Raw genomic sequence first — 17,539 nt, forward strand, 5'->3', positions numbered from 1 at the left:
CAAATAAATTTATTATTTATATTTGAATAGTTTAGTTGTCAATATGTGCCAATTTATCATTTGTATTTATATACAAATAAATATATGAATTAAAATCACCATGGGTTGTGGTGCAGTGGATGGGGCTACTTCACCCTTAAACAGACATTCTTACTCAATCCATATTTGACCAAAAACTAAAAAAAAAAAAAAGAAATGAAAAAAAAATCAAATTGATATGATATAGAAGTTTTAAATTTTTGAATTGGAAGTTAAAGTGGGTTGAAACCATTCTTACCCAATCCATATTTGACCAAATTCATATTTACCTCTATTTATATGGGCGAATTGCAATTCAAACCATTTTTGCTCGATCCATATTTAACCCATTTAAATTCAATCCAATCCGCCTGTTTGCCCCTAAGCTAGGTAAACAATGAGTCAAAATCCTTAATCCAATCTCGTGGATATTTAGTGGTACTAAGGTACATTGTCCAACTATTGTTGATCTCTTCATGTATGCGTTGTTTTTCAATCCTTAGTTGTGAGCATTTGATCACGAGAAATTTATTTAATTTGCAATATATTAACTATATATTGAGTTTGCACTACAAAAATATATGAGAATGCAGCTGATTCGGAATGCACCAAGGACAAAACTGGTGAAGAATATACTGTTGAGTTTTTTTTCCCAACCAAGTGCCATAAGCATGGGTGGTGTAAGAAGAGACTTCAAAGTAAGCATATAATTAGTCACATTACATGTGTACTTTTCATGTTCTAACTTTTAACTAATTTGCTTTCAATCAGTCAACTGGCTAGCATCTGTTGTAGCAGAGCCAGACTTTTGGTTAAGGGTGTTCATATTTTTTCTGCGGAGCCAGGCTTTTGATTAAGGGTGTTCATATTTTCCCTTGGGCAAAGAACTGTTTAAAAAACAAAGAAAATATAGCACGATTCAAACTCGGGTTGTTAATGTGAAAATGCATACTCTTGACCACTAGACTATGTTTCTCTAGCTTGTCAAGAGTGTGCAACAACATGTATATAACCATAAATATCTATATTTAACCTATATACTCAAAAAAAAATTTGACGAAGGGTGTTCATCTGACCATCCTTCGGTGGCTGTAACTCCACCCCTGATCTGTTGTGCTACACTCTTGACTTAATACATATGATGCGTTTCATATATAAAATTTACTATTTTCGTCTCAATTTATGTGGCTTTGTTTAACTATCATAAAGTTTAAGAAAGAAATAGTTTTGAAACATTCGGATTGCGATCTAAAATGAGTTATTGAGTGCGATTATAATTAAATCATCTTGATAAGAATAAAATAATTTTAAAAATTAAAGTTTATATATATATATATATATATATATATATATATACTAGTCTAATCGCACGTGCCTCGCACGTGTAACATTTGATTATTTAAAATTAAAAATTTTTATCTATTGCGGAGATTTTTAATGGAGTTCAAAAGTTTAAATCATTTTTCAAAGATTCTTCACATTTAATATAACGTAAACATAAACATATATTTTAATGTAAGCACATATATATTTTACCACCAGAAATTTCAAGTAGTTGATGGATCGTCACTTTTGTGTTTGTCATGCAGTACCTCTTTCTCTTGTTGCCACAGGCTAAGAGACGCATTAATTTGCACCATATTTGTGATATGGTTATTTTTTTCTATATTTAAACTCTTTTCTTGTTCTTTAAGTCAAATTTTACAAAATCATAAATTACATTCTTACTATATACTTAAAACTTTTAAAAATTTGATACTTCTTAAATTTTTCTTATTCTAACGATTTTATATTTAATTCTAGATTTTTCAAATCTTCTTAAAATCAAATTTAGTTGATTTAGGATTCTTTAATTAATGGAAAAAGTATTAGTTGTCATTAATTATGATGAATTCTAATAATGAAAAGTTTTATCATAGATATATTTAATTAATTTTTAACTATTAAATATTAGAAAAAAATAGTGAAAAAATAATTTTGTCTAAGCAAAGACTTTTAATGAAGAGCAAAAAGTTCAAACAATATTTTTAAAACTCTTCATACTTTTAATATATTATAGATTATAGATATAGATATGTGTGTATTTAGGCAGGGAAAGATTAAAGTACATGAATTTGTTACAGTTTGAATAACATTGTTTATTTTGATCAAGGATGGCTAAGGTTGAGCCTAGCAAAGCATTTGTTGTAGGACCTTATAATTTTGAGTCCTCTAAATTTTTAATGGTGAATTTTATAATTTTCACGTATCTTAAAATAACATTGATGATTGTAATGATAAAAGGTAGAAAATTCAAATTTGGATTTTTTAAAAATAAAAATTATCTACTTTTTATCAGAAAATATTTTAACATTTTGAATTAAATAATTTAAATCATCATATTAATAAATAATTTTTTTATAATAACATCTAAGGTAATGCATTACAAATAAATAACTGATATCTTATTGACTAGAATCAATCCTTACTTTTAGATTCCGTTTGCACATCCCAACCGTCGATCGTGTTATTCTTTTGTGCAAAATATTTTTATTAGCATCTGAAGGGAAAACGATGGAATTAATTATGCAAGCACCAAATATATTTTTAAAAAATAGTAAAAATTAATAAGAAGCTATACATTTTTATCACGCGCTAATAACATATTTTACAAAAATCAAGAAGGAAAACCCCTATTGAAATTCAAGGATTTGATGTATTCTTGAATATGACACTCAGTAAATATGACCTCCTTTAAATTATCTAGTCTATACGTGATTAGTCGTGAATAAATATCAAAGTCATCAATAATATCAGTGAAAAGTGTAACAAAAATAAAAATGAAACTTCAATTAATGCAGTGAAAAGTTTAACAAAAATAAAAATGAAACTTCAATTAATCAGTGGGGGATTTTGATTAGGTGGTGGAATCTTGTTGTTAACCATAATGCAGCCTAGTATCACCGAATTGACATGTTACTAAACACGAATCAAGATTTTCTTGATAAATTAATATTTTTAAAATAATAAAGCTAAATTTTAAAATTTATTGCTTTGAATTAACTCGCAACATTAAAAGTGCTTCTCCATATTCATTTTGAGGCATATTCACTGGGAGTTTGTCCATGAAAGTAAAAATTTTGAAGTTAGAGTTGGATTTGGAGTTGGAGTCGATGTTGGGATTGAAGTGGGAATTAGAGTTGTGTTTGTCCATAAATATAATTGAAGTTATTTTAAATTTTTTGTGAAAGAAGGAAGACGGAAAAAAGTGAAAACAAATTTTTCTTGTTTTTCATTTTTTGAAATACAACTCAAGTTGTATTTAGAATTCTCATGGCCAAACACCGCCTTAAAGTTGAATTTGCCATAAAGTAAAAGAAAAAATTAGAAAAGTGAAAAAAAACTCATGGTCAAACGGATTGCCATCAAATCAAAATCACGAAAGATTGAATAAAGTAATAAAGATCAAATCCAAATCAATTAAAGTAAATCCTGCTTTCTTTCCCTTTCACTTGTCACATTTTGCTCCATAAAGTCAGTTTGACTAATCTTCATACCTAAATTGAATTGTATTAATTTAATATTTAAAATATAAATTTAGATGTTCAAAAATTATATAAAAAGTACCATAAATTGCAATCTCTTTCATATTAATATAATAAAAAAAAATACATATTAAAATATTAGTCAAAATCATACAATTAAACTCTCAAAAAATAATACAGTAGACATTGAAATTTTGTGGACTCTACAAAAAGAGTTCAATTTTGTCTAGAGTTCTTGGAAGCTATTCTACCCTAAATCTAGCTTTGTGGCTACTCTACCTAAATCCTAAATTACGCCTATATAAATGGGGCAAATATCCCTTTAAAAAGCATCTCCAAAGTCCCAATAAATTCATGGGATATTTATAAAGAGATCAAGATCTCTCCAAGATCTTCAATATCTCAGTAATTCATAGGATATTCATAAAGAGTTCAAAATCCTCTCTTCTTGATAATCAAATACATCAAGAAGATCTACAAATCATTCTTTGATGGAGATCAAATCCAAATATTCTTATGTTCGAAAAATACACCACTAACGGTCCTCGAATTACGGAGAGATCCATATCAAATTCAAATATTCCTACATTCAAGAAATATGTCATAAGATTACCATAAGTTACCTTTTCTTATGGCAGAGACGGGTAGCCATCCCTATGCCCGTAAGATTACCATAAAATTACCTTTCCTTATGGCAGGGACGAATAGCCATCTCTATGTATCGTAAGATTACCTTACTTATGGTAGGAAAAGGGCATCTAACCCTTTGCATCATGAGACTATCTCCTTTATATAAAAGGTGTTATCTTTATCAAGAGCTTGTAGTTTACCTAAGAAAAAAAAAAGGGAACAAGGGCGAAAAGAAGGAATGCTCGCCTAAATATGACGAGTATCCCGATCGGCAAAGATGGATCAAGTTACACCCATGAGTCTGCTTGCCTAAAGAACGTGTTAGAGTCCTTTTTCCAATGGAAAGGGACACTCACAATTTCAACATTCTCACACCTAGATATGATTTGTCTCGTGTAGCCACAGAAACCTGAAATTGAAAACGTATCAACATGTAGAGGCAACTTCAAAAAATTATCTAGGATAATTATGAAGGTGTTAAATCATAAATTTTGGATATGTTATATATTTTCAAGTCTAGTTTTGAAAAAATCAAGCGGTTCATGATTTCGATATTTCTACAAAAAGATATAAATTTTTTACCATTAACATATTATGCTAAAAAAAGTGACAAAAATAAGAGAAAAGTAAGAGGAAAAGAAATTACCTCAATATTATTGATGGCTTGGAAACTCCAAAAATGATATGCAAAAAGTGGGGAACCTATCTCCTTTTATAGAGTTGTTGGATGGATGTTTCCTTCTCCAATACAAATTCAAATTGGAAGTGTTTTCATCTCCTATACAAATTCAAATTGGAGGTTGTTTCCTTCTTCCGTGCAAATTCAAATTGGAGGTTGTTCCCTTCCCCACTACAAATTTAAATTGGAAGAGTTTTATTTCCAATACAAATTTAAATTGGAGGTTGTTTTCTTCTCCCATGCAAATTCAAAATGGAGGTTGTTTCCTTCTCAATGTAAATTCAAATTGGAAGAGTTTTACCTCTCCAATATCTAAGCAATTCATGGGATATTCATAAAGAGATCAAAATTCTCTCTTCTTGATAACAAATACATCAAGAAGATCTACAAACCATCCTTTGATGGAGATCAAATCCAAATATTCCTACGTTCGAGAAATACGCTACTAACGGCCCTCGAATTACGAAGAAACTCATATCAAATTTAAATATTACTACATTTGAGAAATATGTCACTAACGACCCTTGAATTACGAAGGAATTCAAATCAAATCCAGGCCCTCAAATTACGGAGAAATTCATATCAAATTCAAATATGCCTCACTCGAATCACGGAGAAAATCAAGAAAGAAGAATCAAAGGAGGAACAGATTTGTACCCACATTGTTTATCAATAAAAAATCATGTTTCTTCGTATTTTTGCTTGTGGTTGCAATTTATTTCTGTCACTGTAAAATTTTGTTGGAAACAAACTGGCACGCTCAAAGGGACCAAATTTGTCCTTCATCTCTTCTCTCATAAATCAAATATGCAAATCTGTAGCCGTGGGATCGTAAAGATGGAAGCGGTACTTCAAGACTCGTCTTTGAGTTTCATCAAGTTTACTCTCCGACAAGCCTTGAAGTAGGGAACATTTGTAGACATTGAAATTTTGTGGACTCTACAAAAAGAGTTTAATTTTTATTAGAGTTTTTGGGAGCTATTCTACCCTAAATTTAGCTTGGTGGCTACTCTACCTAAACCTTAAATTACGCCTATATAAAGGGGGCAAATATCCCTTTAAAAGACATCTCCAAAGTCCCAATAAATTCATGGGATATTCATAAAGAGATCAAGATCTCTCCAAGATCTCCAATATCTCAGTAATTCATGGGATATTCATAAAGAGATCAAAATCCTCTCTTCTTGATAATCAAATACATCAAGAAGATCTACAAACCATCCTTTGATGGAGATCAAATTCAAATATTCCTACGTTCGAGAAATACGCCACTAACGATCCTCAAATTACGAAGAAACCCATATCAAATTCAAATATTCCTACATTCGAGAAATAAATATGTCACAAATAAAATAAATAAAAGACATATAATATTAATTATCAATTAAACATGAGAGTTCAAGATAAGTCGGATCAAGATGCTTTATCTACAACCTTGTTCTTCCATCAATCATATTACCAAACCAAACCTATTATAAATACACTAAATTGGAGAGAAACAAAACTAAAAAAACTTAAATAAGATTTGCTTATTTGGTAAAGGGAAAAGTCATCATTTTCACCTCGAACTTGTTTCGAAAAGTCATTTACACACTTAAACTATTACCACAACCTAATACACATTTGTACTATATAAAAGTGAATTTATTTACTCCCTAAAACTGACGTGACAAACAAATTTAATTAGAATAAATATTAGGTGCGTTTGAATCGAAATTAAAGTTAAAATAAAGTAAAAAAATCTCCTTTCCCATCCCGCCCGTCCACACCTCTTCTTCTTCATACCCCACCCCTCTTCTTCACTACAATTTTGTTGTAAAATAATGAAAAAAAATTACACCATCACTGATTTTTCTACACCAATCAAAATATCATTGAAGAATAACCATCAAAACCTTATTAATTCTACTATCACCATAAAAAATAACAACTTTATAACTCAATTTCACTATCTCCCACATATCTTCATCGCCTAACTCATTATCAGCCACCATTCCAAATGTCATCACCAACCACTATCAATTTCATCACAAATGCCATTATCAATATCATCACGAATAATTATTTTTTACAGTGAATTTGTATGTAATAAATTTCATAAATTGAATGCTTAATTTAGCGATTTTAATATAGGATTTAGTAGTGGTGGTGGTGCGATTTTACTGCAGAATTTAATAATGGTAGTGGTGCAAATTTGTGATGGTTCTTTGTAACTTTGGAAGTTAACAATGACGATATTGTGATTCATATGGCAATTTTAGTAGTGGATGTTGAATTTTATGATGGTTGTTTATGATTTTTGTGATTCCGATAATGAAATTCATGGTGGATTCTTAAAATTATCGTGGCAAAGATTTGAGCTTGATGATGATGGTGTCAATAGTGGTGTTTTAATGGCGATTTTGGTGAAGAAGACGCAATGGGTGACATGGACTTCTATTTTAAAAAAAAAATTGACATAATATCTGGTGTGGTAATGACATGACGATGATGTGGCGCGAGTGCAAATCACTCTCCAACATGTGACTAGTTCTTTATATTTTGGGGTGAAAATAAATTTACTTTTACATAAAACGAGTGTGTATTAGGTCGCGACAATAGCTTAAGTGTGTAAATGACTTTTCGGGATAAGTTTGAGGTGGAAATAATAACTTTTTCCTATTTGATAACTATATAAAGTAGGCTTAAGTCATCGTCAAGCACTTAAAGTTATCCTGAAAATTCACTTAGATCCTTCAACTAAGGTCTGTACCTAACAGGCCTCTAGCCCACCCGAATTTTGATTCAATCAGGTCCTTTTTACACAATCAACAAAAGGCATATAGAGTATGTAACACACTCGCATTACGTGATATAAATAACCAATTAAAAATAAACATGTGGCAAGCAGTTTTTTAAAAAATAACCATGAATTAAAAATAAAGGCAAAAATAAATTATTATATAAAGAAATATTTAATATAAACAAATTCAAAACCCAACCCCACGAAACCCAACCCCCTCTCCCAAATGCCCCACCCCACAAAAAAAGAAAATAAAAAATCCATTAATTTTACATATCAGAGAATATGTAAAATTTATTAAAAATATAAACTTAAATTATTTATTAATACAATATTTACTAATAATTTCTTAATTTAAAAAAAAAAAAACACCATACCCAGTCGTCGTCGTCTTCAATCCCCCCACCCCCACCCCGTCGTCTTCACCCATTCCTAACTATAATCAATGAAAATCCATAAAGATTTGAAAGTTGTAATGGTAATCTCCATTTTTTTCAGTGAAAAAGGACGACGACAATGGTGGCAATGGTAATCTCCCTTAATTGGTATTTTTTCGTTGAGGGCAGCAACATACTATTCTGTAATCGTAATCTCCATTTTTTTCGATGAAAAAGGACGATGGAAACGGTGGCAATAGTAATCTCCCTTAATTGGTATTTTTCCGTTGAGGGCAATAACATACTATTCATCGCCATGTTCGAAAAAAATCTCAGATCCTGATAAAAGACGACGGCTAAGATATTTGGTCGGTGAGATATCTTGTGCGCGAGTTGGCTGAAGAAGAAGACCTTTTAAAAGAAAAAATTAAAATGGCTAGATGGCCAAGAAGAAGACCATTTCCAAAAAAAAAACTAAAATGGCCAGATGGCCTTTCTTTTATATTTAAATTAATTATTATTTTTTTTGGTTGACATGTCAATATTTAATTGGCTTGTCAAAACATTTTTTTTTTGCTTCACGCGCCTATCTCGAATAAAAAACACGCGGAGTGTCATGTAGGCAAAAAAGGCTTGATTGGATCAAAATTCGGGTGGGTTAGGGGTCTGATAGGTATAGGCCTTAATTGAAGGGTCTAAGTGAATTTTTGAGACAACTGTAAGTGTTTGTCGATGACTTATGCCTATAAAGTATTACCCATATAATTTATATTATGTGAATTGTTTGGTATGACACATTCATTATTTTTCTAAAAACATAAAGTACTTCTTCCCTCTATTTTTACTTATCTACTTTTTTATTTTAATATTTCTAAAATTAATTATTTAATTTATAAAATCAATGAATAATTAATCTATTTCTATCCATTTTACTTTTAGCATTAAATACGATTCATTACCTAATGCATTTCTCAAAACATTAAATTTATTATATCCAAAGGGTAATTTGATAAAATTATTTCTATAAATTTACTCCCTTCATCTCATTTTAATTGCTCCCCTCGATTTTCGTTAGTCAACTTGACTAAATTTTAAAGCTAAATTATATTATATTAATTTAATATTTTTGAATTATAATTTAGATAATCAAAAATTATATGAAAAATATTATAACTTATAATTTTCATTTTTTCAAATTTGACTGAGAAATATTCTTAAAATGTTGTTAAGAATTTATATCATTTGACGCTAAAACAAATTGAGCAATTACAAAAATGGAGTGAGTATTATTTTTTAATTTCTATACCAATAAAAAAATAAAAAAATAAAAATAAATATAAAAAATAATTTAAAAAAGGGTAAATGACGAAAAAAATCACAACAATTCCCTTGAAATCTGCAAAATTCACTTATTTTGAATTGTGAAAAATGTCCAGGGATTCACTTAATATGGACAAGGCCATAGTAATGGACATGGTATGATATATATCGAATTACCATATCAAATCGAAATTTTTGATATCGTGATTTTTGGTATTATGATATTTGATATGGTATATGGTATACATTTTAAATTTTTTGGTATATGATATACGGTATTTACAAATGACATACCGACGTGCCGAATATCATATCGAAGTATATATAGTTACATAAGTAACTTATATATATATATATATATATAAATACTTAGTATTAGTATAAAAATCTTTAAATTTTGAAACTTTCACTAATCTATCTTGATTGAAATGTTTTTTTGGTGTAATTGATTAATAAAAGAAATTGTCTGTACTTCCCTTTCAATATTTCTACATGTGTAATGCATTTTTATGTTACGACTAAGAGGATGTTTGGATAGGATTAAAATTTGATCAAATTAGATTTTAATCACTTTTTTAGCTTTTTTTTAGGTGTATGGTAAAATTAAAAAGAGCTTAAAAAAAGCTAAAAGTGGATTAAAAAAAAAATTGAGAAGCTGGATATCCCCAGCTTTTTACTTTTTAGATTAAAATTTTTTTAGGTTTGACCAAAACATTTACCTTTTTATCCCATATGTTTTCTTCTAATTCCAACAAGCTTTGTATCCCTTATTGATTTTTCTTTCTTTTTCTTTTTATCATTTTTTTTTAATCTTTTTCCTCCAGTTTTCTCTTCATCTTTCTCCTTTATTTTCAGAGAATCCATCATTACATAAGAAAACACTCAAAAATTTTATTGTCAAATCGAGCTTGTGGTAAGTTCTTCTCTATCCGTTTATATAGAATCTCTGCATGTTATTTAAATTTTAAAAATTAATTCTTTTTAATATTTTTTTCATTCCTAAAATTTTTATGTTGTTTACAAGCTTGCAATATTACATTATAATACTATATTTATATAAAAAATATCTTAAAATTTTTATTTTTTCATATTTAAAAATAAAAAAGTAACTTATATTTATAATTTGACCTGACATAATCATTTTACGTTGAAAGTGTATTTAAATAGAAATTATTTTTGAAGTATTAGAATTAAAAATCATAAATAATTCACGTTATTATGTGTTAACGATTTTAAAGATATTTAAGTCATTTTGACAACAAAAAAGTGATTGACAATACTTGTTTACCAAACACATCAACAGTTTTTTTTATGTTTCAACACTTCTATCCAAACACTTATCTGCTTAATTTAAAAACACTTATTTTAAGCTTTTAATCACTTAAGGTAAAAGGTAATTTTTTTAATCCTATCCAAACGGGTTCTAAGACATGCTTTTGAAAAGTCGAAATAATAATACTCTAATATACGAGTATATATGATCAAAGTTAAATAAACTATGATTACTAATTATCACACTATAAAATATCAAAATTAAACATCAAAATACTAAATCATACTAAATTAATATGGTATGGTAATAGTACAACCGTACCATACCATACCATGCCCAGCCCTAGACAATGGTAGTATGTGTTCCTTCTTGGTAGGGAGTGCTACTGGATACCGGTTGAAAAAAAAAAAAAAAAGAGTGTGTTCCTTCTGGTCTAATTTCCCGTCCACATTCACTATTATCAAGAAATATATAATGCTATAAATGTGTATATTGATGACATAACCCATATTTCATATTTGTGTGTTAAATTAACAAGAGAAGAGATTGATTGTGAATGGCAGTTGAGAAATCAGAGGAGGAATGGCGAGCCATTCTATCTCCCGAGCAGTTTCGGATCCTCCGTCTCAAAGGAACTGAGTCAGTAAACCTTCCTTTTCCCTTTCTTTCTTTTACTTCTATATATAAACACTTGTGGTTCCACCCTTCCTCGATCACAACGTTTATTTCGAAAATTTGTATATCTTAGATGGTGCACCTGCTAGCTTTACTATCGAATTTGGTCTCTAATGTAGGGACTTAGCGTTCAACAATTTGTACTTGTAGATGGGCTATTAAGCAATAAGGGGAACTCAACATTCTAAAGCATTTCTTTGATTTCTTGGGATTGATGAGTGTTTTGGTATATTTATGTCTAGATGACTTGAACATCTTCAATTGGACTATTCAACTACTTGATTAAATATCCATTTGTTCATAACATTTCCTGTTTCATGTCCATATTTGACTTGTTGGCTTCATGTATGATTGCTTCATCCTATGGCTTTCATCTATGCATCTGTGTGTTGATTTTGGGCAAAAAAATGGTTCATTCAATAATGCATATCATAAAGCTTTGAGATGTTGTAGAAATTTTCCAAAACTAAATGCACATACACTGGATTGTTTTCTAATTAGTAAAATCAAACCACAACCAAACTGTTTCATACGTTAAAGTCATTAGAGTTGTTTTCCAAACTATTTCACTAGAGTTCACCGATGAGGAATCAGAGGATCTAGTCTTCCTGTTTTGTGTTACACTGGAGGTCCTGCCATACTTTTTAGATGCTACTTTGCTGAGAAATTAGTATTTCACAGGCTGAAGGGCACTGGTGAATATGACAAATTTTTTGGTGAAGGGGTCTACAATTGTGCTGGTTGTGGAACCCCACTGTATAAATCCTCAACCAAATTTGACTCTGGCTGTGGCTGGCCTGCTTTCTTTGAGGGTCTCCCTGGGACAATAAATCGCTCCGTAAGTATCTCGCTTGTCTTTTTCCTTCCATATTTTGTTTGTTCTAATAAAACATACAACATATTTATTCAGTTGATGACTATCGAAGCAAATCCAAAGACAAAAAGTGGAAGCACAAACAGAAAGAACTCTTTAATATCCATCTAGTTTTTTCTTCTTTTCATTCAGTAGTGCGTTTTGTGGTTGTCACCTGAAATCCAACTTTGTATACCCAGGGGTGTAGCTAGGGTGCAAAGGGATTCATTTGAATCTACTTCGCAATTGCATTGTGTATATTGTCAAAATTCTTAATCATGTATATGCAGTAGTGTTGAGTCCTCTTGGCTTCTTCTCGAGTATACTTCTTTATATTGTGAATCTCCTTAGTGAAAATCCTAATTTCGCCAATTTATATACTTACAGCCAGATCCAGATGGAAGGAGGACAGAGATCACCTGTGCTGCCTGTGGTGGACACCTTGGTCATGTTTTCAAAGGGGAAGGGCACAAGACACCCACAGATGAACGCCACTGTGTGAATAGCGTTTCTGTCAAGTTTATCCCTGCGAATACCTCAGCTTAATTCTGATACTCTTTCATTTGTAATGTTAGAAATCAGTTGTTCTGTGCTAGACGGCTAGACCTTAGTACCATTCGTTATAATAACAACTTGTTTCTGGATTATTTTGTTTTAAATATTTCTTGAGAATGCTTTTCATCCACTCAACTAGTTCTATGATCTGTGCTTCACAAAGCATACTTTATACCGATCCAGGATAAAGCACAAAGCATACTTTATACCGATCCAGGATAAAAAGGATTTCAAGTGCTACAAAGGAAGATTCTTGCCGTTGGTTTCAAATAATTTAGTGCAAGCCATTGCATTTACATAACAACATCATTTATACAGTAAATTCCTTCTCTTCCATGCATTTCAAGTCTAGTTGATTGATAAAGCACCACAATGTTCTGCAGATTTAGGACACTACATCCATGGTTAAATTGAAGCTCATTGACATAAATAATAGAAGTTGTGAACTTTTTTGCTGTGAATAATTAGAATGGTGCATGTAGTTGCAGCATAGGATGTGGGGAAATTGGTTGTTAATATCTATTCTGGGAAAGACAAATTAATATAAACAGACTTTTTTTCATCTGAAAAAGAACCAGTTTGTGCTGTTAATCTTAGTCCAAAATTGAAGAAACAGAACCAGTTTGTGCTGTTAATCTTAGTCCAAAATTGAAGAAACCCTGAAATGCCATCTTCATTTTCCCCTACCTCAAGACTGGCAAATGGTTCCCCTAATCAATGGTCTTTACTTTAGGTTGTAAGGGAACCACGAATATTTTTGGCACAAATTACAACAAATTTGGACTTGGATATATCCAAATGAATACAGATTCATATTACTTCTCAGGTAGAAGTAAGGTCTGCTAACACTCTACTCTTTCTAGACCTCATTTTGTGAGACTATACTAGGTATGTCGTTATTGTAGTATATTTTGTTTATTAATATGTGCACCGTTATTCAATTGATTATTGAGAAAGTAAAGGAAGCCTCCTGGATAGTGTGAAAACAATGGAAAAAGGACAAAGGAAGAAGTCAGTGGTTGGCTTTGTCCAGAAAACATCAAAACTGCTGATTATTGAAACATCAGTTAGAAAGTCATCCTTAATAGTCTGGTCATGCTAATATTTTTTCAATTATAAGTACAAATAAAATTAAGATAATTGCTTATTCGAGTAACATCAAAATTTAAGTTCTTTTGTATCAGCTACTTTCTCAGCTAGTCTTCTATGTTTACAATAAGCTTGTAACAAACATGGAATACAAAAAGAAAATTGATACGTCTTGTACTTTAAAGTCATACTCGTGTCAAAGTCTATCAACTCCAGCAACAATTAAACAATAACCAACCACCACTATGGGATCTTTCTTAGATCCCCATTGGGGAAAAATAGCAGAGGAAGTAACTGTAAGCAAGCCGCCACCTTCAGAAAACTGCTTTAGTGAAAGTGATGAAGACCAACTTCTCAACTCTTCTTGTCCTTCTGTCTTCTTTCATTGCAAGCCTTGAGAGCCTGAACTTCTGCAAGCACCAAGCAGTTTTTGGAACAAACTAGCAGAAAGCAGTAAACAATTGAGCACTAGTGTATGCATTCTTTTTTATTCCCTGGCAATGTTAACGAAACTTATATTTTTAAACAAGAGAATCTCAGAATGCACGCATCTGAACATGCAAGCGTGCAATTCTGTCCCTTCTCTCATGCTGCATCACATGCTGGCTGAAAATTTGCACATGTGATTCTGACTAGACACCCCGTAATACTACGTTTCAATCCGTCAGCTATATGTTTTCTCAATATTCCGCTATGCTTCATTTGGAAAGACTGTACTGAAATATATAGGTTTTCATACAACAATAACTCCTGATATACTTCAATATCAAGCAAGTTGAAATTGGTTATATGAATTTATTGTTTTACGGATTTAGTAAAACCTGTATTTTTCAACAATAATTTCAAACACATGTTCAAACTAAGATATGAACAATCAAATGACGTTGTAAACAATTTTGAACTTCAAGAAAATTCAACCCAACTTATGAATATTAACAAGAGGAAGGTCAAACTATTTTCTGGAAAATAACAAAATCAAACGTTAGAAAGAGATGAAGATCGGAAGATTCAAGTCCACCGAATTCACGGTGTGTCCTTGAGGAAATTATTTCTCTCAAGTACCTTAGAGCTGAGATTATAGAATACATCCTCCCAGGATACAATGAATCACATCGATAGAATAACGGTACCTCAAACTTTGTCGAACTCAACAATTCGTAAATCACACTTGAGTTTTTAGGAAGAAGAAGATGTTTTTCACTTCAAAATTTCATCACAATACCTGAGGAAAAAATCAGATATTTATAGCCAAAAGGTGGTGCTTCACAGAAGAAGCAATGATTTATGAAAATCACACTGTTTCGGACCGAGGGGAGCAGCTGCACCCGCAGATGACCCACATGCGCCCAGAGGTCGGCTTTTGTCAAAAACAAGAAACTTTCAGTCTGATCTGCGGATCCCATCGGCACCCGCAGGTTCCATTTCAGTTTTCAAATAGTGCCTCGAAGGGTCGCGTCCGCAAATGGAGAATATTTTCATATCGAATTTTTGGATTAAACACTCATTAGCTCTCAAGTTTCAAATGAATTTTTGTACAAAAAGATAATCTTCTTGCCTCACTAACCACATGAAGGAGTGCTTCTATACTTAAGCACAAAGATTTTTCTTTCTCCCACATTCCTTCTATAAAATGAACATACATTTCACTTCCCCTCCATTTTCTTTTCTTCATTTTTCATTATATTTTCACTAGAACCGAACAATCTTCACTGCTCATCTCGCTTCATTTAAGTCATATAGGTTTCATAATTCGAACCAGACCCTACGTTGTGAGATTACATGGGGTATTGTTGTTATTGTAGGTTCCACAATTAGAACGAAAATCATCATACTGCGTTATTTTTATATTGATTATTTTCTCGATAGTCAGCTAATCGTACTAGTTGATCTGCACCCAAAGGTATAGCCCAGTGATCAATGAAGTGGGTTAAAAACGGTCAAGTCTCATGTTCAAATTCTAACAAGGGCAAAAAAAATAGGTGATTTCTTTCCATCTGTACTAGCCTTGGTGATAGAGTTACTTGATACATGTTGATGGTGGGGTGTTGATAAGTATTCCGCAGAATTAGCCGATATGTGCGCAAATTGGCCGGACACCACAGACATGAGAAAAATTAAGTGGGCAAATGCAAATTACCAAAAGAATCCTAAATTTGATTTCCAATCGGAATGATGCAGTTTTCCCCTCTTTTAAGAAAGGACCACTAAGCTCGTAGTATTCATCAAGCACAATTTATTAAAGAGAATGTCCATTTGACAATAATTCTTAATGAACCATAACAAAATTGGAGCAAAACATGAAAAATAGAAGATACCCTTCTGACAAGACTTCCAATTCCGGTCATTATTGATCAGACAGTCCTGTATGTATAAACTTTTGATCAGTTCCAATTAAGGGTTAAGGGTTTAAGAATTTTAATATGTATGATAAAAATATAATTAAAAAAGAAAGGACCTGTAAAGATAAGTAGAGAGAAGAGCACTCGTTGAGCTGCTTCACATTTTCGTCTTCTTGGTCGGCGTCGTCCTGGTGGCGCGGAGTGGGTGGCGCGAGAGGAGTTTGTTGATGGTCCATTTATGTTGGCTAACTCATGGTCTTCTATGGGTGGCCTACCGCTGCTTTATTTGGACATTGTGGGTCAGTCATACCCCAAAGAAAACCCCAGTGGGACATACCGGAAATCTTTCACTTTTGTCCTTAATATTTTCATTTCGGGGTGGGGGTGGGGCAATGGAAATATAGATCCATATGATATATTGCAAGTCATAAATAATATTTCTTAAATTGAAAGTAATAACAACTTTTTTAAAAAACATAATAAGAAAAATTGTATATTTTAAGAAAAATAAAGGAAAAAAAATATTCTTTTCTATTTTTGTTAAAATAATCTATCCTTAAAAAAGACTTCAATTAATAAAGAATGTCAATCACCCCTAATTTTTTCTCAATCGATCTTTTTAACTTATTTCAGAGAAAAAAGGGTCAAATTTATTCTTCTACTTTAAAAACTTGTCTAAATATATTCATCGTCATACTTTGTGGCTAAATTTATCCTTGTTGACATACTTTGGGGCCAAATTTATCCCTCTACTTTGGAAAATTAGCTAAATATACTCTTCTTCATAGTTTGGGTAAAATTTACCCTTAGGGGTCGTTTGGTAGAGTGTATAAAAATACTGCAGAATATAATGTATTATTAATGGTTGTATTAGTAATACTTGTTTTAATTATGCTCGTATTAGTTATGCATGTATTATTTCTTATACATTGTTTGGTTTGATGTATAAGAAATAATACATCTTACATAATTTCTATAAAAGAAATGTTTGCTTACAAAAGTACCCTTCTTTGATTTTGTACATTTTTTTGCATCGAAGTTCTTTTGCCATCTCAAACATGATTAGTATTGTTGAACTAATATATAGAGGTTTAGGAATAATTGCAAGACTTTCGTCTTTGCGTAAAAATGTTATGCCGACTGATTAACATAGTCGAAACAAAAATAAAATACAGGACGTAAAATTAAGAAATAGTCTCAATTTTTTTTAAAGACCTTCAAAGCAAAGTAAAAATATGTTATAGTTATTTAAATCAACTATTCATTGTTGTAAATTAAAATGGTGAGAAAAGAAATTGTGAAATGTTTTGAAAAAATTCACTATTGCAAATTAAAATGGCGAGAAAAGGAATGATGAAATATTTTGAGAGGGAAATTAAGGAGTATTAAGGTCATTTAATAAGTTAATGCATGTGTTTAAAGCCT

General features: G+C 31.2%; 2 protein-coding genes across 2 annotated transcripts; one reads left to right on the forward strand and one right to left on the reverse strand.

Annotated features, from left to right (window-relative positions):
• Window positions 1-10,916: 10,916 nt before the first annotated feature.
• On the forward strand, window positions 10,917-12,821 carry LOC107856207 (peptide methionine sulfoxide reductase B5). The gene is made up of 3 exons (XM_016701193.2): window positions 10,917-11,242; window positions 11,960-12,116; window positions 12,519-12,821. The coding sequence occupies exons 1-3, from the start codon at window positions 11,160-11,162 to the stop codon at window positions 12,675-12,677; spliced, it is 399 nt and encodes a 132-aa protein (XP_016556679.1). The 5' UTR covers window positions 10,917-11,159; the 3' UTR covers window positions 12,678-12,821.
• A 1,100-nt stretch (window positions 12,822-13,921) lies between these two features.
• On the reverse strand, window positions 13,922-16,526 carry LOC107856212. The gene is made up of 3 exons (XM_016701199.2): window positions 16,231-16,526; window positions 16,091-16,136; window positions 13,922-14,185 (listed from the first exon to the last, which is right to left on the reverse strand). Exons 1-3 carry the CDS (start codon window positions 16,348-16,350, stop codon window positions 14,130-14,132), a joined length of 222 nt encoding a protein of 73 aa, XP_016556685.1. The 5' UTR covers window positions 16,351-16,526; the 3' UTR covers window positions 13,922-14,129.
• Between the last annotated feature and the right edge of the window lie 1,013 nt (window positions 16,527-17,539).

This window comes from Capsicum annuum, chromosome 1, assembly GCF_002878395.1.
Source record: "Capsicum annuum cultivar UCD-10X-F1 chromosome 1, UCD10Xv1.1, whole genome shotgun sequence".
Classification (NCBI taxonomy): domain Eukaryota; kingdom Viridiplantae; phylum Streptophyta; class Magnoliopsida; order Solanales; family Solanaceae; genus Capsicum; species Capsicum annuum.

Excerpts from the sequence above, each read along its gene's own strand:
- LOC107856207 (XM_016701193.2), top strand. The coding sequence starts at position 11,160 with ATGGCAGTTGAGAAATCAGAGGAGGAATGGCGAGCCATTCTATCTCCC. Across the intron at positions 11,243-11,959 it reads CTCCGTCTCAAAGGAACTGA|GCTGAAGGGCACTGGTGAAT; the intron begins GTCAGTAAACCT and ends AGTATTTCACAG. Across the intron at positions 12,117-12,518 it reads CTGGGACAATAAATCGCTCC|CCAGATCCAGATGGAAGGAG; the intron begins GTAAGTATCTCG and ends ATATACTTACAG.
- LOC107856212 (XM_016701199.2), bottom strand. The coding sequence starts at position 16,350 with ATGGACCATCAACAAACTCCTCTCGCGCCACCCACTCCGCGCCACCAG. Across the intron at positions 16,137-16,230 it reads CTCTCTACTTATCTTTACAG|GACTGTCTGATCAATAATGA; the intron begins GTCCTTTCTTTT and ends TTATACATACAG. Across the intron at positions 14,186-16,090 it reads TTGGAAGTCTTGTCAGAAGG|AAGTTCAGGCTCTCAAGGCT; the intron begins GTATCTTCTATT and ends TGGTGCTTGCAG.